This window comes from Salvelinus alpinus, chromosome 8 (genome assembly GCF_045679555.1).
Source record: "Salvelinus alpinus chromosome 8, SLU_Salpinus.1, whole genome shotgun sequence".
Classification (NCBI taxonomy): Eukaryota; Metazoa; Chordata; class Actinopteri; order Salmoniformes; family Salmonidae; genus Salvelinus; species Salvelinus alpinus.
The window spans coordinates 7,986,393-8,011,424 of record NC_092093.1 but is presented as its reverse complement, the minus strand read 5'-3'; the positions used below and the strand labels follow the sequence as shown (position 1 = coordinate 8,011,424).

General features: G+C 42.6%; 1 protein-coding gene across 1 annotated transcript; it reads left to right on the top strand.

Annotated features, from left to right (window-relative positions):
• Positions 1-210: 210 nt before the first annotated feature.
• Positions 211-25,030, top strand: LOC139582499 (zinc finger protein 704-like). Its single transcript, XM_071412559.1, has 10 exons — positions 211-396; positions 1,347-1,499; positions 1,687-1,883; positions 2,166-2,284; positions 15,255-15,478; positions 16,713-16,813; positions 17,145-17,517; positions 17,898-18,005; positions 18,244-18,365; positions 21,704-25,030. Exons 2-10 carry the CDS (start codon positions 1,383-1,385, stop codon positions 21,813-21,815), a joined length of 1,473 nt encoding a protein of 490 aa, XP_071268660.1. The 5' UTR covers positions 211-396; positions 1,347-1,382; the 3' UTR covers positions 21,816-25,030.
• Positions 25,031-25,032: the final 2 nt, after the last annotated feature.

Sequence of the window (25,032 nt, the reverse complement as noted above, 5' to 3'; positions counted from 1 at the left end):
AACTATCTGCACATTAAAAACACGCATCAAAAAAAATATGAAGAAATCAAATCTCTGGTCATTGTGTTTCATGTAGCCTATTTTCTCTGGCGCAGTTCTCCCTCCGTCTGTCTGTGTCTGGGCGCTGAGGGTATAATTTTGATCTCGTAACCTATCACCCAGATCTGCCCTTGTGCAGTCTCAGTGCAGTCTGATATCTAGCGCTGTGGGCAGCTGTCGCACTCGGCACTGCTCCACCATACGCACGCACGTAGCCACATCCTCACAGAGCGCATCCAGCAATCCGTTCCCCCATCCAACCACCCTTTCACTGGTAGTCATCAAGGCAGACCCGGTGGAGACGCCTACTTTCATTCACTCTCCAAACTGGACACAAGAATCTCGATCGCTCTAACGGTAAAATATCGTCATGTTTTATTATTAAATAGGATAGTAGTAATGTTTAGAAAATATTAATAACGTTAATGATGTGTTTGCTTTTTTTATACATGTTTGGGCATGTTTGTAATGGGGGGGATTTCCTAATCGTTCTGGGTTGCCGGGTAGGATAGATGTTTTCATTGAGTTCATCGGTGTTGTTTTGAGATTTCTCTATTTTCTTTTCACTATTACCACGCATGACTTCGGACTAATACGAAAATGGCAATATTCTCAGGGAAATTATACTACTTTTTATTAAACATTAAGCGGATATGACTATATTCCCATCACCATCTCCAACGCTCCGGCCGAAACTCGTGTCCGAACACGTTGTCAAAAAGGGGTGTGTAGCCTGGAAAGAAGCTCTCGGCCAATGAGCGCCCGTCTCCTCCACAGTAGGGTTGTTTACTAGTGGAAGTGAGCGCTTATTGGACAAGACGACTATACCTCCAGGGTCTTTACTAGCCTATCGGCACAGTCCCCAAATAATGCAGTTTAAGACAAGTCTTTGTTTTAAAATCATAAACGTTAGATTAAACAGAAATGGGATATTGTGCTCCACTAAAAGCCACCCAGGAGTCCACACACACTGCACACTTGCTACCTCTCGGTCAGACAGACAGAGAGGGGTGTGGGATCTTCAAAAAAAATGTTTGAAACACTCTCGGTACAGGATGATGTCATTGGTTGTGTGATTGACTTTTAGGAATTTTCGCAACATCACTCCTTTGTTGGATGGAAACTGTAATTACACATGCAGATGCCGATAATAAACATGTAATTACCAGTAATGATTGAAGTAAAACATTTTGTGCTGTGATTTACATTCCAAGACATTACATCATATTTATATGCGCACAACAACAAAAAACATTATTTGCTGCTTTCCTTCCAATGAAGAGATTACTTTTATTCTATGGTTCTAGAATAGCATAACTCCAGCCTCTACCAGCAGCAGTACCATGGCAACCAAGAGACCAGGGGACAGGACCTCTTCTTCAGGACCACAGTCATGTCCCTCTACAGCAGTAAGACCCACAGACAGCAGGCAGCCTGGGGCAGAGACACAGGAGACACTGGTAGGTGGACCCATACAAGCAGAGATAGGAAGAAGGAATCCATCATTCAATTTCAATATTTTGTGGGTATCTAAAAGTATTGTCACAGTTTTGCTGTACAGGTGTCATTGTCTCAACTGTGCCTCTCTCTCTGCGTCTCACCCATATCTTATCAGTGTTGCATCTCTGTCCCCGTGTCTGTCTGCAGGTGTACATGCAGTGCTGTGGGCAGGAAGCCCCTAACTTGACAGAGAGGAACAGTCATAGGAAAAGCATGGATAGAAACCATCAGGGCCCAGTCTTCGTGCCCCAGGGGAGGACTGAGAGGGTCTGGACCCACCCCCCGGCTCCCCAGCAGACTACAACTCCCATAATACCCTCCTGCCCTGTGTCTGCCCCTTACAGGTAAGCTCTCTCGCTGTAGGCATCCTTCAGTCTAAAGCTGTTCTTCATCTTTTCACACGACCTTACAACATCAGCTGTTATCTTGATACTCCTCAACAGAGTCTCCGTTCTTCATCTTGTCACACGACCTTACAACATCAACTGTTATCTTGATACTCCTCAACAGAGTCTCCGTTCTTCATCTGCTCCTCTTCTTTAAGTTGTCTGTTTAGGTGGAGATTGTGATCGTTTCTCCAAGACTAAATCCATTTTGTAACTATTGCCCCCCCCCCCACTCCTCAGTTTCTGGAGCCCAGGGTCGGTGGAGATGGATGAGATCATGGCAGCCATGGTTCTGACCAGTCTGTCCTGCAGCTCTGTGGTCCAGAGCTCTCCTCAGAGTCAGAATGACTCTTTACCAGGTAGGTTAGTCAATAGATCAGAACCATCTTGCTCTCACTTTCTCTGTCTGTCTCTCTCCCCATGCTGTCTCTAACATGGTTATATAGTGACTATATTGACCACAATGCTGTGTCTAACATGGTTATATAGTGACTATATTGACCACCATGCTGTCTCTAACATGGTTATATAGTGACTATATTGACCACCATGCTGTCTCTATAACATGGTTATATAGTGACTATATTGACCACCATGCTGTCTCTATAACATGGTTATATAGTGACTATATTGACCACCATGCTGTCTCTATAACATGGTTATATGGTGACTATATTGACCACCATGCTGTGTCTCTAACATGGTTATATAGTGACTATATTGACCACCATGCTGTCTCTAACATGGTTATATAGTGACTATATTGACCACCATGCTGTCTCTAACATGGTTATATAGTGACTATACTGACCACCATGCTGTCTCTATAACATGGTTATATGGTGACTATATTGACCACCATGCTGTCTCTAACATGGTTATATAGTGACTATATTGACCACCATGCTGTCTCTATAACATGGTTATATAGTGACTATATTGACCACCATGCTGTCTCTAACAATGTTATATAGTGACTATATTGACCACCATGCTGTCTCTAACATGGTTATATAGTGACTATATTGACCACCATGCTGTCTCTAACATGGTTATATAGTGACTATATTGACCACCATGCTGTCTCTAACATGGTTATATAGTGACTATATTGACCACCATGCTGTCTCTAACATGGTTATATAGTGACTATATTGACCACCATGCTGTCTCTATAACATGGTTATATAGTGACTATATTGCCCACCATGCTGTGTCTCTAACATGGTTATATAGTGACTATATTGACCACCATGCTGTCTCTAACATGGTTATATAGTGACTATATTGACCACCATGCTGTCTCTAACATGGTTATATAGTGACTATATTGACCACCATGCTGTCTCTATAACATGGTTATATAGTGACTATATTGCCCACCATGCTGTGTCTCTAACATGGTTATATAGTGACTATATTGACCACCATGCTGTCTCTAACATGGTTATATAGTGACTATATTGACCACCATGCTGTGTCTCTAACATGGTTATATAGTGACTATATTGACCACCATGCTGTCTCTAACATGGTTATATAGTGACTATATTGACCACCATGCTGTGTCTCTATAACATGGTTATATAGTGACTATATTGACCACCATGCTGTGTCTCTATAACATGGTTATATAGTGACTATATTGACCACCATGCTGTCTCTATAACATGGTTATAGAGTTAGATGCACTATTGTAAAGTGGTTGTTCCACTGGATATCATAAGGTGAATGCACCAATTTGTAAGTCGCTCTGGATAAGAGCGTCTGCTAAATGACTTAAATGTTATATAGTGACTATATTGACCACCATGCTGTCTCTATAACATGGTTATATAGTGACTATATTGACCACCATGCTGTCTCTATAACATGGTTATATAGTGACTATATTGACCACCATGCTGTCTCTATAACATGGTTATATAGTGACTATATTGACCACCATGCTGTCTCTATAACATGGTTATATAGTGACTATACTGACCACCATGCTGTCTCTAACATGGTTATATAGTGACTATATTGACCACCATGCTGTCTCTAACATGGTTATATAGTGACTATATTGACCACCATGCTGTCTCTAACATGGTTATATAGTGACTATATTGACCACCATGCTGTCTCTATAACATGGTTATATAGTGACTATATTGACCACCATGCTATCTCTATAACATGGTTATATAGTGACTATATTGACCACCATGCTGTCTCTATAACATGGTTATATAGTGACTATATTGACCACCATGCTGTCTCTAACAATGTTATATAGTGACTATATTGACCACCATGCTGTCTCTAACATGGTTATATAGTGACTATATTGACCACCATGCTGTCTCTATAACATGGTTATATAGTGACTATATTGACCACCATGCTGTGTCTCTAACATGGTTATATAGTGACTATATTGACCACAATGCTGTGTCTAACATGGTTATATAGTGACTATATTGACCACCATGCTGTCTCTAACATGGTTATATAGTGACTATATTGACCACCATGCTGTCTCTATAACATGGTTATATAGTGACTATATTGACCACCATGCTGTGTCTCTAACATGGTTATATAGTGACTATATTGACCACCATGCTGTCTCTATAACATGGTTATATAGTGACTATATTGACCACCATGCTGTGTCTCTAACATGGTTATATAGTGACTATATTGACCACCATGCTGTCTCTAACATGGTTATATAGTGACTATATTGACCACCATGCTGTGTCTCTAACATGGTTATATAGTGACTATATTGACCACCATGCTGTGTCTCTATAACATGGTTATATAGTGACTATATTGACCACCATGCTGTCTCTATAACATGGTTATAGAGTTAGATGCACTATTGTAAAGTGGTTGTTCCACTGGATATCATAAGGTGAATGCACCAATTTGTAAGTCGCTCTGGATAAGAGCGTCTGCTAAATGACTTAAATGTTATATAGTGACTATATTGACCACCATGCTGTCTCTAACATGGTTATATAGTGACTATATTGACCACCATGCTGTCTCTAACATGGTTATATAGTGACTATATTGACCACCATGCTGTCTCTATAACATGGTTATATAGTGACTATATTGACCACCATGCTGTCTCTATAACATGGTTATATAGTGACTATATTGACCACCATGCTGTCTCTAACATGGTTATATAGTGACTATATTGACCACCATGCTGTCTCTAACATGGTTATATAGTGACTATATTGACCACCATGCTGTGTCTATAACATGGTTATATAGTGACTATATTGACCACCATGCTATCTCTATAACATGGTTATATAGTGACTATATTGACCACCATGCTGTGTCTCTAACATGGTTATATAGTGACTATATTGACCACAATGCTGTGTCTAACATGGTTATATAGTGACTATATTGACCACCATGCTGTCTCTATAACATGGTTATATAGTGACTATATTGACCACAATGCTGTGTCTAACATGGTTATATAGTGACTATATTGACCACCATGCTGTGTCTCTAACATGGTTATATAGTGACTATATTGACCACCATGCTGTGTCTCTAACATGGTTATATAGTGACTATATTGACCACCATGCTGTCTCTAACATGGTTATATAGTGACTATATTGACCACCATGCTGTCTCTATAACATGGTTATATAGTGACTATATTGACCACCATGCTATCTCTATAACATGGTTATATAGTGACTATATTGACCACCATGCTGTGTCTCTAACATGGTTATATAGTGACTATATTGACCACCATGCTGTCTCTAACATGGTTATATAGTGACTATATTGACCACCATGCTGTCTCTATAACATGGTTATATAGTGACTATATTGACCACCATGCTGTGTCTCTAACATGGTTATATAGTGACTATATTGACCACCATGCTGTCTCTAACAATGTTATATAGTGACTATATTGACCACCATGCTGTGTCTCTAACATGGTTATATAGTGACTATATTGACCACCATGCTGTGTCTCTAACATGGTTATATAGTGACTATATTGACCACCATGCTGTGTCTCTAACATGGTTATATAGTGACTATATTGACCACCATGCTGTCTCTAACATGGTTATATAGTGACTATATTGACCACCATGCTGTGTCTCTAACATGGTTATATAGTGACTATATTGACCACCATGCTGTCTCTAACATGGTTATATAGTGACTATATTGACCACCATGCTGTGTCTCTATAACATGGTTATATAGTGACTATATTGACCACCATGCTGTCTCTATAACATGGTTATATAGTGACTATATTGACCACCATGCTGTGTCTCTAACATGGTTATATAGTGACTATATTGACCACCATGCTGTCTCTATAACATGGTTATATAGTGACTATATTGACCACCATGCTGTGTCTCTAACATGGTTATATAGTGACTATATTGACCACCATGCTGTCTCTAACATGGTTATATAGTGACTATATTGACCACCATGCTGTCTCTATAACATGGTTATATAGTGACTATATTGACCACCATGCTGTCTCTAACAATGTTATATAGTGACTATATTGACCACCATGCTGTGTCTCTAACATGGTTATATAGTGACTATATTGACCACCATGCTGTGTCTCTAACATGGTTATATAGTGACTATATTGACCACCATGCTGTGTCTCTAACATGGTTATATAGTGACTATATTGACCACCATGCTGTCTCTAACATGGTTATATAGTGACTATATTGACCACCATGCTGTCTCTATAACATGGTTATATAGTGACTATATTGACCACCATGCTGTCTCTAACATGGTTATATAGTGACTATATTGACCACCATGCTGTGTCTCTATAACATGGTTATATAGTGACTATATTGACCACCATGCTGTCTCTATAACATGGTTATAGAGTTAGATGCACTATTGTAAAGTGGTTGTTCCACTGGATATCATAAGGTGAATGCACCAATTTGTAAGTCGCTGTGGATAAGAGCGTCTGCTAAATGACTTAAATGTTATATAGTGACTATATTGACCACCATGCTGTCTCTATAACATGGTTATATAGTGACTATATTGACCACCATGCTGTCTCTAACATGGTTATATAGTGACTATATTGACCACCATGCTGTCTCTATAACATGGTTATATAGTGACTATATTGACCACCATGCTATCTCTATAACATGGTTATATAGTGACTATATTGACCACCATGCTGTGTCTCTAACATGGTTATATAGTGACTATATTGACCACAATGCTGTGTCTAACATGGTTATATAGTGACTATATTGACCACCATGCTGTGTCTCTAACATGGTTATATAGTGACTATATTGACCACCATGTTGTCTCTATAACATGGTTATATAGTGACTATACTGACCACCATGCTGTGTCTCTAACATGGTTATATAGTGACTATATTGACCACCATGCTGTGTCTCTAACATGGTTATATAGTGACTATATTGACCACCATGCTGTGTCTCTAACATGGTTATATAGTGACTATATTGACCACCATGCTGTCTCTAACATGGTTATATAGTGACTATATTGACCACCATGCTGTGTCTCTATAACATGGTTATATAGTGACTATATTGACCACCATGCTGTCTCTATAACATGGTTATAGAGTTAGATGCACTATTGTAAAGTGGTTGTTCCACTGGATATCATAAGGTGAATGCACCAATTTGTAAGTCGCTCTGGATAAGAGCGTCTGCTAAATGACTTAAATGTTATATAGTGACTATATTGACCACCATGCTGTGTCTCTAACATGGTTATATAGTGACTATATTGACCACCATGCTGTCTCTAACATGGTTATATAGTGACTATATTGACCACCATGCTGTGTCTAACAGGGTTATATAGTGACTATATTGACCACCATGCTGTGTCTCTAACATGGTTATATAGTGACTATATTGACCACCATGCTGTGTCTCTAACATGGTTATATAGTGACTATATTGACCACCATGCTGTCTCTATAACATGGTTATATAGTGACTATATTGACCACCATGCTGTGTCTCTAACATGGTTATATAGTGACTATATTGACCACCATGCTGTCTCTATAACATGGTTATATAGTGACTATATTGACCACCATGCTGTCTCTCTAACATGGTTATAAAGTGACTATATTGACCACCATGCTGTCTCTATAACATGGTTATATAGTGACTATATTGACCACCATGCTGTGTCTCTATAACATGGTTATATAGTGACTATATTGACCACCATGCTGTCTCTATAACATGGTTATATAGTTAGACGTACTATTGTACCACCAGTGGCTGTTCTACTGGATAACATAAGGTTATATAGTGACTATATTTGTAAGCCACTCTGGATAAGAGCTGTCTGCTAAATAACTTAAATGGTTATATAGTGACTATATTGACCACCATGCTGTCTCTATAACATGGTTATATAGTGACTATATTGACCACCATGCTGTCTCTATAACATGGTTATATAGTGACTATATTGACCACCATGCTGTCTCTATAACATGGTTATATAGTGACTATATTGACCACCATGCTGTGTCTCTAACATGGTTATATAGTGACTATATTGACCACAATGCTGTGTCTAACATGGTTATATAGTGACTATATTGACCACCATGCTGTCTCTATAACATGGTTATATAGTGACTATATTGACCACAATGCTGTGTCTAACATGGTTATATAGTGACTATATTGACCACCATGCTGTCTCTATAACATGGTTATATAGTGACTATATTGACCACCATGCTGTCTCTATAACATGGTTATATAGTGACTATATTGACCACCATGCTGTCTCTATAACATGGTTATATAGTGACTATATTGACCACCATGCTGTGTCTCTTACATGGTTATATAGTGACTATATTGACCACCATGCTGTCTCTAACATGGTTATATAGTGACTATATTGACCACCATGCTGTGTCTCTAACATGGTTATATAGTGACTATATTGACCACCATGCTGTCTCTAACATGGTTATATAGTGACTATATTGACCACCATGCTGTGTCTCTATAACATGGTTATATAGTGACTATATTGACCACCATGCTGTCTCTAACATGGTTATATAGTGACTATATTGACCACCATGCTGTGTCTCTATAACATGGTTATATAGTGACTATATTGACCACCATGCTGTCTCTATAACATGGTTATAGAGTTAGATGCACTATTGTAAAGTGGTTGTTCCACTGGATATCATAAGGTGAATGCACCAATTTGTAAGTCGCTCTGGATAAGAGCGTCTGCTAAATGACTTAAATGTTATATAGTGACTATATTGACCACCATGCTGTCTCTAACATGGTTATATAGTGACTATATTGACCACCATGCTGTCTCTAACATGGTTATATAGTGACTATATTGACCACCATGCTGTCTCTATAACATGGTTATATAGTGACTATATTGACCACCATGCTATCTCTATAACATGGTTATATAGTGACTATATTGACCACCATGCTGTGTCTCTAACATGGTTATATAGTGACTATATTGACCACAATGCTGTGTCTAACATGGTTATATAGTGACTATATTGACCACCATGCTGTCTCTATAACATGGTTATATAGTGACTATATTGACCACAATGCTGTGTCTAACATGGTTATATAGTGACTATATTGACCACCATGCTGTGTCTCTAACATGGTTATATAGTGACTATATTGACCACCATGCTGTGTCTCTAACATGGTTATATAGTGACTATATTGACCACCATGCTGTCTCTATAACATGGTTATATAGTGACTATATTGACCACCATGCTGTCTCTAACAATGTTATATAGTGACTATATTGACCACCATGCTGTCTCTAACATGGTTATATAGTGACTATATTGACCACCATGCTGTGTCTCTAACATGGTTATATAGTGACTATATTGACCACCATGCTGTCTCTAACATGGTTATATAGTGACTATATTGACCACCATGCTGTGTCTCTAACATGGTTATATAGTGACTATATTGACCACCATGCTGTCTCTCTAACATGGTTATATAGTGACTATATTGACCACCATGCTGTGTCTCTATAACATGGTTATATAGTGACTATATTGACCACCATGCTGTCTCTAACATGGTTATATAGTGACTATATTGACCACCATGCTGTCTCTAACATGGTTATATAGTGACTATATTGACCACCATGCTGTGTCTCTAACATGGTTATATAGTGACTATATTGACCACCATGCTGTGTCTCTATAACATGGTTATATAGTGACTATATTGACCACCATGCTGTGTCTCTAACATGGTTATATAGTGACTATATTGACCACCATGCTGTGTCTCTATAACATGGTTATATAGTGACTATATTGACCACCATGCTGTCTCTATAACATGGTTATATAGTGACTATATTGACCACCATGCTGTCTCTAACAATGGTTATATAGTGACTATATTGACCACCATGCTGAATGTCACTAACATGGTTATATAGTCGCACTGGATATTGACCACCATGCTGAATGTCTCTAACATGGTTATATAGTGACTATATTGACCACCATGCTGTGTCTCTAACATGGTTATATAGTGACTATATTGACCACCATGCTGTCTCTAACATGGTTATATAGTGACTATATTGACCACCATGCTGTGTCTCTAACATGGTTATATAGTGACTATATTGACCACCATGCTGTCTCTATAACATGGTTATATAGTGACTATATTGACCACCATGCTGTGTCTCTAACATGGTTATATAGTGACTATATTGACCACCATGCTGTGTCTCTATAACATGGTTATATAGTGACTATATTGACCACCATGCTGTCTCTATAACATGGTTATATAGTGACTATATTGACCACCATGCTGTGTCTCTAACATGGTTATATAGTGACTATATTGACCACCATGCTGTCTCTATAACATGGTTATATAGTGACTATATTGACCACCATGCTGTCTCTATAACATGGTTATATAGTGACTATATTGACCACCATGCTGTGTCTCTAACATGGTTATATAGTGACTATATTGACCACCATGCTGTCTCTATAACATGGTTATATAGTGACTATATTGACCACCATGCTGTGTCTCTAACATGGTTATATAGTGACTATATTGACCACCATGCTGTCTCTAACATGGTTATATAGTGACTATATTGACCACCATGCTGTCTCTATAACATGGTTATATAGTGACTATATTGACCACCATGCTGTCTCTAACAATGGTTATATAGTGACTATATTGACCACCATGCTGTGTCTCTAACATGGTTATATAGTGACTATATTGACCACCATGCTGTGTCTCTAACATGGTTATATAGTGACTATATTGACCACCATGCTGTGTCTCTAACATGGTTATATAGTGACTATATTGACCACCATGCTGTGTCTCTAACATGGTTATATAGTGACTATATTGACCACCATGCTGTGTCTCTATAACATGGTTATATAGTGACTATATTGACCACCATGCTGTCTCTATAACATGGTTATATAGTGACTATATTGACCACCATGCTGTCTCTATAACATGGTTATATAGTGACTATATTGACCACCATGCTGTCTCTAACATGGTTATATAGTGACTATATTGACCACCATGCTGTGTCTCTATAACATGGTTATATAGTGACTATATTGACCACCATGCTGTCTCTATAACATGGTTATAGAGTTAGATGCACTATTGTAAAGTGGTTGTTCCACTGGATATCATAAGGTGAATGCACCAATTTGTAAGTCGCTCTGGATAAGAGCGTCTGCTAAATGACTTAAATGTTATATAGTGACTATATTGACCACCATGCTGTCTCTATAACATGGTTATATAGTGACTATATTGACCACCATGCTGTCTCTAACATGGTTATATAGTGACTATATTGACCACCATGCTGTCTCTATAACATGGTTATATAGTGACTATATTGACCACCATGCTATCTCTATAACATGGTTATATAGTGACTATATTGACCACCATGCTGTGTCTCTAACATGGTTATATAGTGACTATATTGACCACAATGCTGTGTCTAACATGGTTATATAGTGACTATATTGACCACCATGCTGTGTCTCTAACATGGTTATATAGTGACTATATTGACCACCATGCTGTCTCTAACAATGTTATATAGTGACTATATTGACCACCATGCTGTGTCTCTAACATGGTTATATAGTGACTATATTGACCACCATGCTGTGTCTCTAACATGGTTATATAGTGACTATATTGACCACCATGCTGTGTCTCTAACATGGTTATGTAGTGACTATATTGACCACCATGCTGTCTCTATAACATGGTTATATAGTGACTATATTGACCACCATGCTGTCTCTATAACATGGTTATATAGTGACTATATTGACCACCATGCTGTGTCTCTAACATGGTTATATAGTGACTATATTGACCACCATGCTGTGTCTCTAACATGGTTGTATAGTGACTATATTGACCACCATGCTGTCTCTATAACATGGTTATATAGTGACTATATTGACCACCATGCTGTCTCTATAACATGGTTATATAGTGACTATATTGACCACCATGCTGTCTCTAACAATGGTTATATAGTGACTATATTGACCACCATGCTGTGTCTCTATAACATGGTTATATAGTGACTATATTGACCACCATGCTGTGTCTCTAACATGGTTATATAGTGACTATATTGACCACCATGCTGTCTCTAACATGGTTATATAGTGACTATATTGACCACCATGCTGTCTCTATAACATGGTTATATAGTGACTATATTGACCACCATGCTGTGTCTCTAACATGGTTATATAGTGACTATATTGACCACCATGCTGTGTCTCTAACATGGTTATATAGTGACTATATTGACCACCATGCTGTCTCTAACATGGTTATATAGTGACTATATTGACCACCATGCTGTCTCTAACATGGTTATATAGTGACTATATTGACCACCATGCTGTGTCTCTATAACATGGTTATATAGTGACTATATTGACCACCATGCTGTCTCTATAACATGGTTATATAGTGACTATATTGACCACCATGCTGTCTCTAACAATGTTATATAGTGACTATATTGACCACCATGCTGTGTCTCTAACATGGTTATATAGTGACTATATTGACCACCATGCTGTATCTATAACATGGTTATATAGTGACTATATTGACCACCATGCTGTGTCTCTAACATGGTTATATAGTGACTATATTGACCACCATGCTGTCTCTATAACATGGTTATATAGTGACTATATTGACCACCATGCTGTCTCTCTAACATGGTTATATAGTGACTATATTGACCACCATGCTGTCTCTATAACATGGTTATATAGTGACTATATTGACCACCATGCTGTCTCTATAACATGGTTATATAGTGACTATATTGACCACCATGCTGTCTCTATAACATGGTTATATAGTGACTATATTGACCACCATGCTGTCTCTATAACATGGTTATATAGTGACTATATTGACCACCATGCTGTGTCTCTATAACATGGTTATATAGTGACTATATTGACCACCATGCTGTCTCTATAACATGGTTATATAGTGACTATATTGACCACCATGCTGTCTCTATAACATGGTTATATAGTGACTATATTGACCACCATGCTGTCTCTATAACATGGTTATATAGTGACTATATTGACCACCATGCTGTCTCTATAACATGGTTATATAGTGACTATATTGACCACCATGCTGTCTCTATAACATGGTTATATAGTGACTATATTGACCACCATGCTGTCTCTAACATGGTTATATAGTGACTATATTGACCACCATGCTGTCTCTATAACATGGTTATATAGTGACTATATTGACCACCATGCTGTCTCTATAACATGGTTATATAGTGACTATATTGACCACCATGCTGTCTCTATAACATGGTTATATAGTGACTATATTGACCACCATGCTGTCTCTATAACATGGTTATATAGTGACTATATTGACCACCATGCTGTGTCTCTAACATGGTTATATAGTGACTATATTGACCACCATGCTGTCTCTATAACATGGTTATATAGTGACTATATTGACCACCATGCTGTGTCTCTAACATGGTTATATAGTGACTATATTGACCACCATGCTGTCTCTATAACATGGTTATATAGTGACTATATTGACCACCATGCTGTCTCTAACATGGTTATATAGTGACTATATTGACCACCATGCTGTCTCTATAACATGGTTATATAGTGACTATATTGACCACCATGCTGTCTCTATAACATGGTTATATAGTGACTATATTGACCACCATGCTGTCTCTATAACATGGTTATATAGTGACTATATTGACCACCATGCTGTCTCTAACATGGTTATATAGTGACTATATTGACCACCATGCTGTCTCTATAACATGGTTATATAGTGACTATATTGACCACCATGCTGTCTCTATAACATGGTTATATAGTGACTATATTGACCACCATGCTGTGTCTCTAACATGGTTATATAGTGACTATATTGACCACCATGCTGTGTCTCTAACATGGTTATATAGTGACTATATTGACCACCATGCTGTCTCTATAACATGGTTATATAGTGACTATATTGACCACCATGCTGTCTCTATAACATGGTTATATAGTGACTATATTGACCACCATGCTGTCTCTATAACATGGTTATATAGTGACTATATTGACCACCATGCTGTCTCTATAACATGGTTATATAGTGACTATATTGACCACCATGCTGTCTCTATAACATGGTTATATAGTGACTATATTGACCACCATGCTGTGTCTATAACATGGTTATATAGTGACTATATTGACCACCATGCTGTCTCTATAACATGGTTATATAGTGACTATATTGACCACCATGCTGTGTCTCTATAACATGGTTATATAGTGACTATATTGACCACCATGCTGTGTCTCTAACATGGTTATATAGTGACTATATTGACCACCATGCTGTCTCTATAACATGGTTATATAGTGACTATATTGACCACCATGCTGTCTCTATAACATGGTTATATAGTGACTATATTGACCACCATGCTGTCTCTATAACATGGTTATATAGTGACTATATTGACCACCATGCTGTCTCTATAACATGGTTATATAGTGACTATATTGACCACCATGCTGTGTCTCTAACATGGTTATATAGTGACTATATTGACCACCATGCTGTGTCTCTCTAGGTTCATCATCAGGGGGCGGAGACATGGAGTGTAGGGGCGGAGACATGGAGTGTGGGGGCGGGGAGCTTTCGGACAGCGGCAGCAGTGGCTACTGGAGCTGGGACCATGGCAACGTTAGTCCCGCTCTGTCCCCTTCTGTCGCCGAGATGGACAGCAGCCCAGATGAAGGACTGCATATGGAGCTGGAGCAGGGGGGTGAGCTACATACAGCCGCAAGGTCAAAGGTGAGGGGGGAGGAGGCTGTCGCCATGGAGATAGAGAGAGAAATAGGCAGTTGAAGAATCGGTGAGGTAGCTGATGAGGTTTGTTTTGTTCTTCTCTCTCTCTGTCTCTCTTTCTCTCCCTTCCATCTCTCTTTTTCTTTACCTCTCTCTCTACCTCTCTACCCTTCTCCCCCCTGTCTCTCTCCCTCTTCCCCCTCTCTCTCTCCCTCTACCCGTGCCCTCTCTCTCTACCTCTCTACCCTTCTCCCTCCTATCTCTCTCCCTCTTCCCCCTCTCTCTCTCCCTCTACCCGTCCCCTCTCTCTCTACCTCTCTACCCTTCTCCCCCCTGTCTCTCTCCCTCTTCCCCCTCTCTCTCTCCCTCTACCCGTCCCCTCTCTCTCTACCTCTCTACCCTTCTCCCTCCTATCTCTCTCCCTCTTCCCCCTCTCTCTCTCCCTCTACCCGTCCCCTCTCTCTCTACCTCTCTACCCTTCTCCCCCCTGTCTCTCTCCCTCTTCCCCCTCTCTCTCTCCCTCTACCCGTCCCCTCTCTCTCTACCTCTCTACCCTTCTCCCCCCTGTCTCTCTCCCCCTTCCCCCTCTCTCTCTCCCTCTACCCATCCCCTCTCTCTCTACCTCTCTACCCTTCTCCCCCCTGTCTCTCTCCCTCTTCCCCCTATCTCTCTCCCTCTACCCGTCCCCTCTCTCTCTACCTCTCTACCCTTCTCCCCCCTGTCTCTCTCCCTCTTCCCCCTCTCTCTCTCCCTCTACCCGTCCCCCCTCTCTCTACCTCTCTACCCTTCTCCCCCCTGTCTCTCTCCCTCTTCCCCCTCTCTCTCTCCCTCTACCCGTCCCCCCTCTCTCTACCTCTCTACCCTTCTCCCCCCTGTCTCTCTCCCTCTTCCCCCTCTCTCTCTCCCTCTACCCGTCCCCTCTCTCTCTACTTCTCTACCCTTCTCCCCCCTGTCTCTCTCCCTCCCTCTTCCCCCTCTCTCTCTCCCTCTACCCGTGCCCTCTCTCTCTACCTCTACCCTTCTCCCCCCTGTCTCTCTCCCTCTTCCCCCTCTCTCTCTCCCTCTACCCATCCCCTCTCTCTCTACCTCTCTACCCTTCTCCCCCCTGTCTCTCTCCCTCTTCCCCCTCTCTCCCTCCACCCGTCCCCTCTCTCTCTACCTCTCTACCCTTCTCCCCCCTGTCTCTCTCCCTCTTCCCCCTCTCTCCCTCTACCCGTCCCCTCTCTCTCTCTGATCACAGAGTTCTTTCAGAGGAGCGTACAGGTGTCTGTGGCCCAGCTGTGGCAAGGTGCTCACGTCTTCAGTTGGGATGAAGAGACATGTCCGTGTGCTGCACCTGGGGTGAGTTCTCCTCTCAGCCATCTGGTTTAGAGAAACACATGCATGTAGTCCAATTATATTGTTAACTTACTCTGTCTCCCTCTCTTTGTCTCTCCCTTCCAAATTAACACACACACACCCCACCCTGGCACACACACACACCCCACCCCGACACACACACACACACCCCACCCTGGCACACACACACACCCCACTCCGTCACACACACACACCCCACCCCGGCACACACACACACCACACCCCGGCACACACACACACACCACACCCCGGCACACACACACACACCCCACCCTGGCACACACACACACCCCACCCCGGCACACCCCTACAGCAGTGGATCGGAGCAGTCCCCAAGAGAGGAGGACTTCTACTACACAAAGATCTCCTGCGAAGCTCCAGCAGACCCCTCTCCCGTCTCCCTTCTTCCCCCAGACCCCTCTCTCGTCTCCCCTCTTCCCCCAGACCCCTCTCCCGTCTCCCCTCTTCCCCCAGCCCACCTCCCGGCTTCGTCCCCTCACGTCCCCTGGGGGTCCTGTGGCTCCCCTCTAAGCCCTGATCCAGATTCCGGTCTTCAGATCACCTCCTCAGGGTCAGGGAGCTCCAGGCCCAGTTCAGGCCCAGAGTCAGCCCCATACCAGCACAGACCTCTCAGCCAGTCTGCCCCCAGCTCCACCTGGCAGATACAGACAGACCATCTCTATCAGGTAGGTGACCCTGGTCTGGCCCTGGTTTCTTTCTCATTTCATATATATATATTCCACTCAGTAACAATTGCCACTGCTTTCTAGGGCGTACTGGGTCTGCCCTGACCTGTAGAGGGTCAGTGCTTTGGATGTTGAGATCATTTGCAGTTCATGATTGTTTATTCATTTTTTATGGTTTTAGGCTGGTCTCTCTGTTTCGCATTTCAACCAACTTGTCTTGTATGGCAAGGCAGTGATGTTGCGTTGTTGACTTGTCTTATGCGTTGTGTTTAGAAACAAACAGCTAGCCATCTTGAAAAGAGTTTGACTAGAATTTCAGTAAAATAAATGTATAGGAGTTTGAGAGATGTCTGGTCTGTTGTTGTCCTCCTGTCCTCCAGGCCTGCGCTCCCCTCCAGGTGACCATGTCCTCCTGCAGCCCCTCCCCCTGTTGTTGGACCCCTCCCCCTCTCACCGTCTCTAACCAGCACAGCCATCACAACACCCAGGTACGTCTGCTCTCCTCTTCCTGGTTAGGCTCAAACTCAGCCGTTCCTTCCCAGGTCTCTCCAGAACGAGAATATCTTGTGATATCTGGCTAACATCTATGTCCTGGTTAACGTCAGAGCATCAGTAGGATAACAGGCGGATGTGATATTAATAGTGACTATTTAATGATTTCTTATTACAAGACATGCCTTGCTTTTCTCTCTTCCCCCTCTACTCCTTCTCTCCTGCCCCCTACAGGTGATGACGGGTCGCTGCAGGTCTGTGAGTGTGGGAGAACAGTGGCTTCAACAGAGCAGTGCCACCAACAGGCTAACCACCTTGAGAGCAGCCTCCCCGTCACTCACTCACTGCTCCTTCAGGTTAGAACTACCTATGACTGCCTTTCTTCTCTCTCTCATCCCCGTCACTCAATCACTGCTCCTTCAGGTTAGAGCTACCTATGACTGCCTTTCTTCTCTCTCTCATCCCCGTCACTCAATCACTGCTCCTTCAGGTTAGAGCTACCTATGACTGCCTTTCTTCTCTCTCTCATCCCCGTCACTCACTCACTGCTCCTTCAGGTTAGAGCTACCTATGACTGCCTTTCTTCTCTCTCTCATCCCCGTCACTCACTCACTGCTCCTTCAGGTTAGAACTACCTATGACTGCCTTTCTTCTCTCTCTCATCCCCGTCACTCACTCACTGCTCCTTCAGGTTAGAACTACCTATGACTGCCTTTCTTCTCTCTCTCATCCCCGTCACGCGCTCACTGCTCCTTTAGTCAGCACCATTTATCCTCTCCTTTCTTCTCTCCTCCATCTCAACTATCTATCCTCTATTCTTCTCTCCACCTTTCATTTCCTCTCTCCTCTCCATTCTGTCTCAACTATCTCTCCTCTCCATTCTGCCTCAACTATCTCTCCTCTCCATTCTGCCTCAACTATCTCTCCATTCTGTCTCAACTATCTCTCCTCCCCATTCTGTCTCAACTATCTCTCCTCTCCATTCTGTCTCAACTATCTCTCCTCTCAACAGGTCAGGGTTCCATAGCCGCAGGCAGAACAGTCTCAACTAGCTCTCCTCTCCATTCTGTCTCAACAATCTCTCATTTCCCCTCTGTCTCAACAATCTCTAATTTCCCCTCTGTCTCAACTATCTCTCCTCTCCATTCTGCCTCAACTATCTCTCCATTCTGTCTCAACTATCTCTCCTCTCCATTCCTGCTAACTCTATCGTTCTCGTCTATCTTTTTCTCTGCACAGACTCCACACCTCCCACAATGTGACAAGAGGGCATGATTAGATGGCTAGATAAGAAACATGATGGAGAATGTGTAACTTATTCTCTCTAACACAGCCTTTTCTCTATATTAGGTATACTATTAGTCTGCCACACGTCCCCATCTTGGTTTCTTGTCTATCATCCCTGTAGGAAGGGGCGAGGGGAGGGGAGGCTAAAATGTTTCTTGTGTATCATCCCTGTAGGACGGGGCGAGGGGAGGCTAAAATGTTTCTTGTGTATCATCCCTGTAGGAAGGGGCGAGGGGAGGCTAAAATGTTTCTTGTTTATCATCCCTGTAGGAAGGGGCGAGGGGAGGCTAAAATGTTTCTTGTTTATCATCCCTGTAGGAAGGGGCGAGGGGAGGCTAAAATGTTTCTTGTTTATCATCCCTGTAGGACGGGGCGAGGGGAGGCTAAAATGTTTCTTGTTTATCATCCCTGTAGGGCGGGGCGAGGGGAGGCTAAAATGTTTCTTGTTTATCATCCATGTAGGAAGGGGCGAGGGGAGGCTAAAATGTTTCTTGTTTATCATCCCTGTAGGACGGGGCGAGGGGAGGCTAAAATGTTTCTTGTTTATCATCCCTGTAGGACGGGGCGAGGGGAGGCTAAAATGTTTCTTGTTTATCATCCCTGTAGGACGGGGCGAGGGGAGGCTAAAATGTTTCTTGTTTATCATCCCTGTAGGACGGGGCGAGGGGAGGCTAAAATGTTTCTTGTTTATCATCCCTGTAGGACGGGGCGAGGGGAGGCTAAAATGTTTCTTGTTTATCATCCCTGTAGGAAGGGGCGAGGTGAGGGGAGGCTAAAATGTTTCTTGTTTATCATCCCTGTAGGACGGGGCGAGGGGAGGCTAAAATGTTTCTTGTTTATCATCCCTGTAGGAAGGGGCGAGGGGAGGCTAAAATGTTTCTTGTGTATCATCCCTGTAGGACGGGGCGAGGGGAGGGGAGGCTAAAATGTTTCTTGTTTATCATCCCTGTAGGACGGGGCGAGGGGAGGCTAAAATGTTTGTTGTTTATCATCCCTGTAGGAAGGGGCGAGGGGAGGCTAAAATGTTTCTTGTGTATCATCCCTGTAGGACGGGGCGAGGGGAGGGGAGGCTAAAATGTTTCTTGTGTATCATCCCTGTAGGACGGGGCGAGGGGAGGGGAGGCTAAAATGTTTCTTGTTTATCATCCCTGTAGGAAGGGGCGAGGGGAGGCTAAAATGTTTCTTGTGTATCATCCCTGTAGGAAGGGGCGAGGGGAGGCTAAAACGTTTCTTGTGTATCATCCCTGTAGGAAGGGGCGAGGGGAGGCTAAAACGTTTCTTGTGTATCATCCCTGTAGGACGGGGCGAGGGGAGACTAAAACGTTTCTTGTGTTTCATCCCTGTAGGAAGGGGCGAGGGGAGGCTAAAATGTTTCTTGTGTTTCATCCCTGTAGGAAGGGGCGAGGGGAGGCTAAAATGTTTCTTGTCTATCATCCCTGTAGGAAGGGGCGAGGGGAGGCTAAAATGTTTCTTGTGTATCATCCCTGTAGGACGGGGCGAGTGGAGGCTAAAATGTTTCTTGTGTATCATCCCTGTAGGAAGGGGCGAGGGGAGGCTAAAATGTTTCTTGTTTATCATCCCTGTAGGACGGGGCGAGGGGAGGCTAAAATGTTTCTTGTTTATCATCCCTGTAGGACGGGGCGAGGGGAGGCTAAAATGTTTCTTGTTTATCATCCCTGTAGGACGGGGCGAGGGGAGGCTAAAATGTTTCTTGTTTATCATCCCTGTAGGACGGGGCGAGGGGAGGCTAAAATGTTTCTTGTTTATCATCCCTGTAGGAAGGGGCGAGGGGAGGCTAAAATGTTTCTTGTTTATCATCCCTGTAGGAAGGGGCGAGGGGAGGCTAAAATGTTTCTTGTTTATCATCCCTGTAGGACGGGGCGAGGGGAGGCTAAAATGTTTCTTGTTTATCATCCCTGTAGGAGGGGGCGAGGGGAGGCTAAAATGTTTCTTGTTTATCATCCCTGTAGGAAGGGGCGAGGAGAGGCTAAAATGTTTCTTGTTTATCATCCCTGTAGGAAGGGGCGAGGAGAGGCTAAAATGTTTCTTGTTTATCATCCATGTAGGAAGGGGCGAGGGGAGGCTAAAATGTTTCTTGTTTATCATCCCTGTAGGACGGGGCGAGGGGAGGCTAAAATGTTTCTTGTTTATCATCCCTGTAGGACGGGGCGAGGGGAGGAGAGGCTAAAATGTTTCTTGTTTATCATCCCTGTAGGACGGGGCGAGGGGAGGCTAAAATGTTTCTTGTGTATCATCCCTGTAGGAAGGGGCGAGGGGAGGCTAAAATGTTTCTTGTTTATCATCCCTGTAGGACGGGGCGAGGGGAGGCTAAAATGTTTCTTGTGTATCATCCCTGTAGGAAGGGGCGAGGGGAGGCTAAAATGTTTCTTGTGTATCATCCCTGTAGGAAGGGGCGAGGGGAGGCTAAGAAGTGTCGTAAGGTGTACGGAGTGGAGCGCAAGGAGCAGTGGTGCACGGCCTGTCGCTGGAAGAAAGCATGCCAGCGCTTCCCAGACTAAACGAGTGTGTGAACGAAGGATGATGAAAGAAAGAGACTAAAACAGAGAGGACACGATCAGGATCAGGGCCTGTGGGCCATCAACAACAACAACTTCCTTTTTTTATACCTTGTTTATTTTCCCCTCAAGGAATAAAGTTATGTTTTTTTATACGTTGACCTGAGAAGTAAGTCAGTGTGCGATGGTGGTGCTAGTAGCTAGTAGGTTAGACTGTGTTATGTGGTAGGCCTACAATGCTCTTCCGTCCCAGACCTGTTTCTGCTGTGTAGCATGGCAACAACCATAGGAGTTAGCTATACACAGGGATGGAACTTTTTGGGCACTGGCTAGTTGCCCTGGGTAACATTTGGGTCCAAAGTATGCGCCATACAATATTTCTAAGAACAAACTTTGACTGGCCTGGTGTGATCTGAACAGTACTAGCGGGCTAGCTTCATTTCCTACCCTGGTCTGAACAGTACTAGCGGGCTAGCTTCATATCCTACTAGCCTGGTCTGAACAGTACTAGCGGGCTAGCTTCATATCCTACTAGCCTGGTCTGAACAGTACTAGCGGGCTAGCTTCATATCCTACTAGCCTGGTCTGAACAGTACTAGCGGGCTAGCTTCATATCCTACTAGCCTGGTCTGAACAGTACTAGTGGGCTAGCTTCATATCCTACTAGCCTGGTCTGAACAGTACTAGCGGGCTAGCTTCATATCCTACTAGCCTGGTCTGAACAGTACTAGCGGGCTAGCTTCATATCCATCCCTGGTTGTACTCTTGAACAAGGCACTTAACCCTTAACTGCTCTCCATCCAGGATTCTTCTTCTTCTGTACAGCAAACTGATCTGTCCCCAGGTTCCTTCCACCTTCCACTGAGAGCATTTCTCCTCACCTTCCACTGAGCATTTCTCCTCACCTTCCACTGAGCATTTCTCCTCACCTTCCACTGAGAACATCTCTCCTCACCTTCCACTGAGAACATTTATCCTCACCTTCCACTGAGAACATCTCTCCTCACCTTCCACTGAGAACATTTATCCTCACCTTCCACTGAGAACATTTATCCTCACCTTCCACTGAGAACATTTATCCTCACCTTCCACTGAGAACATTTATCCTCACCTTCCACTGAGAACATTTATCCTCACCTTCCACTGAGCATTTCTCCTCACCTTCCACTGAGAACATTTATCCTCACCTTCCACTGAGAACATTTATCCTCACCTTCCACTGAGAACATGTATCATCACCTTCCACTGAGAGCATCTCTCCTCACCTTCCACTGAGCATCTTTCCTCACCTTCCACTGAGAGCATCTCTCCTCACCTTCCACTGAGCATTTATCCTCACCTTCCACTGAGAACATTTATCCTCACCTTCCACTGAGAACATTTATCCTCACCTTCCACTGAGAGCATCTCTCCTCACCTTCCACTGAGAACATTTATCCTCACCTTCCACTGAGAACATTTATCCTCACCTTCCACTGAGAACATCTCTCCTCACCTTCCACTGAGAGCATCTCTCCTCTCCTTCCACTGAGCATCTTTCCTCACCTTCCACTGAGAGCATCTCTCCTCACCTTCCACTGAGCATTTCTCCTCACCTTCCACTGAGAACATTTATCCTCACCTTCCACTGAGAGCATCTCTCCTCACCTTCCACTGAGCATTTCTCCTCACCTTCCACTGAGAACATTTCTCCTCACCTTCCACTGAGAGCATCTCTCCTCACCTTCCACTGAGCATTTCTCCTCACCTTCCACTGAGAACATTTCTCCTCACCTTCCACTGAGAGCATCTCTCCTCACCTTCCACTGAGCATTTCTCCTCACCTTCCACTGAGAACATTTCTCCTCACCTTCCACTGAGCATCTCTCCTCACCTTCCACTGAGAACATCTCTCCTCACCTTCCACTGAGAACATTTCTCCTCACCTTCCACTGAGAACATTTCTCCTCACCTTCCACTGAGCATCTCTCCTCACCTTCCACTGAGAACATTTATCCTCACCTTCCACTGAGAACATTTATCCTCACCTTCCACTGAGAACATTTATCCTCACCTTCCACTGAGAGCATCTCTCCTCACCTTCCACTGAGCATTTCTCCTCACCTTCCACTGAGCATTTCTCCTCACCTTCCACTGAGAACATTTCTCCTCACCTTCCACTGAGAACATTTCTCCTCACCTTCCACTGAGAACATTTCTCCTCACCTTCCACTGAGAACATTTCTCCTCACCTTCCACTGAGAACATTTCTCCTCACCTTCCACTGAGAACATTTCTCCTCACCTTCCACTGAGAACATTTCTCCTCACCTTCCACTGAGAACATTTATCCTCACCTTCCACTGAGAGCATCTCTCCTCACCTTCCACTGAGAGCATCTCTCCTCACCTTCCACTGAGCATTTCTCCTCACCTTCCACTGAGAACATTTCTCCTCACCTTCCACTGAGAGCATCTCTCCTCACCTTCCACTGAGAGCATCTCTCCTCACCTTCCACTGAGAACATTTCTCCTCACCTTCCACTGAGAACATCTCTCCTCACCTTCCACTGAGAACATTTCTCCTCACCTTCCACTGTATGTTTTTTCTCTTTTTCTTCAACATTTCATTCTTCCCTGTGGTCTCTACGGAGGTAATGGAAACCTGTTACTTCTACATGGTGTGCTATCTATGAGTTCTTCCTTTGGACTATTTCGTTTGTGTCTCTTTTTAAATGATTGTCTTTCTGTCCCGCCTGAGAGGTAGGCAGAGGTTTATGTCATGTTTTGGCACATTTTATGGAAATGTATTTTACAAGGATAATGACAAATAAGCTACATTTGGTTTGACTCGTTGTGGTTTGAATGGAGTCAGTTCCTTCCATAACAGTATTTTACTCTTCTCCGTCTTGGTAAGCATTGTTATGGTTCTGTCTGTATAAGCTTCTGGACAGTATTGGGGTCAATTAAACTGAAATTCCAATTTAAAAAATTGTGTGTGTTCTCAATGATTTCTCAATAAATGGAAGAGAAGAAGCTAATTATTTCAAAAAGCTTGTCAAGTTTAGAATATTTTAATTCAAATCACTTCCTGTATTGATTGATTTCAATTGGAATTGAACCCAATCCTACTATTGGACCACTACCAAGGGATCAGGCAATTAGACAACTGAATATGTATTAGCCTTCTAATGAAACAACAACAAAACATATTGTCTAATGTTATTAACACATTCAAATAAA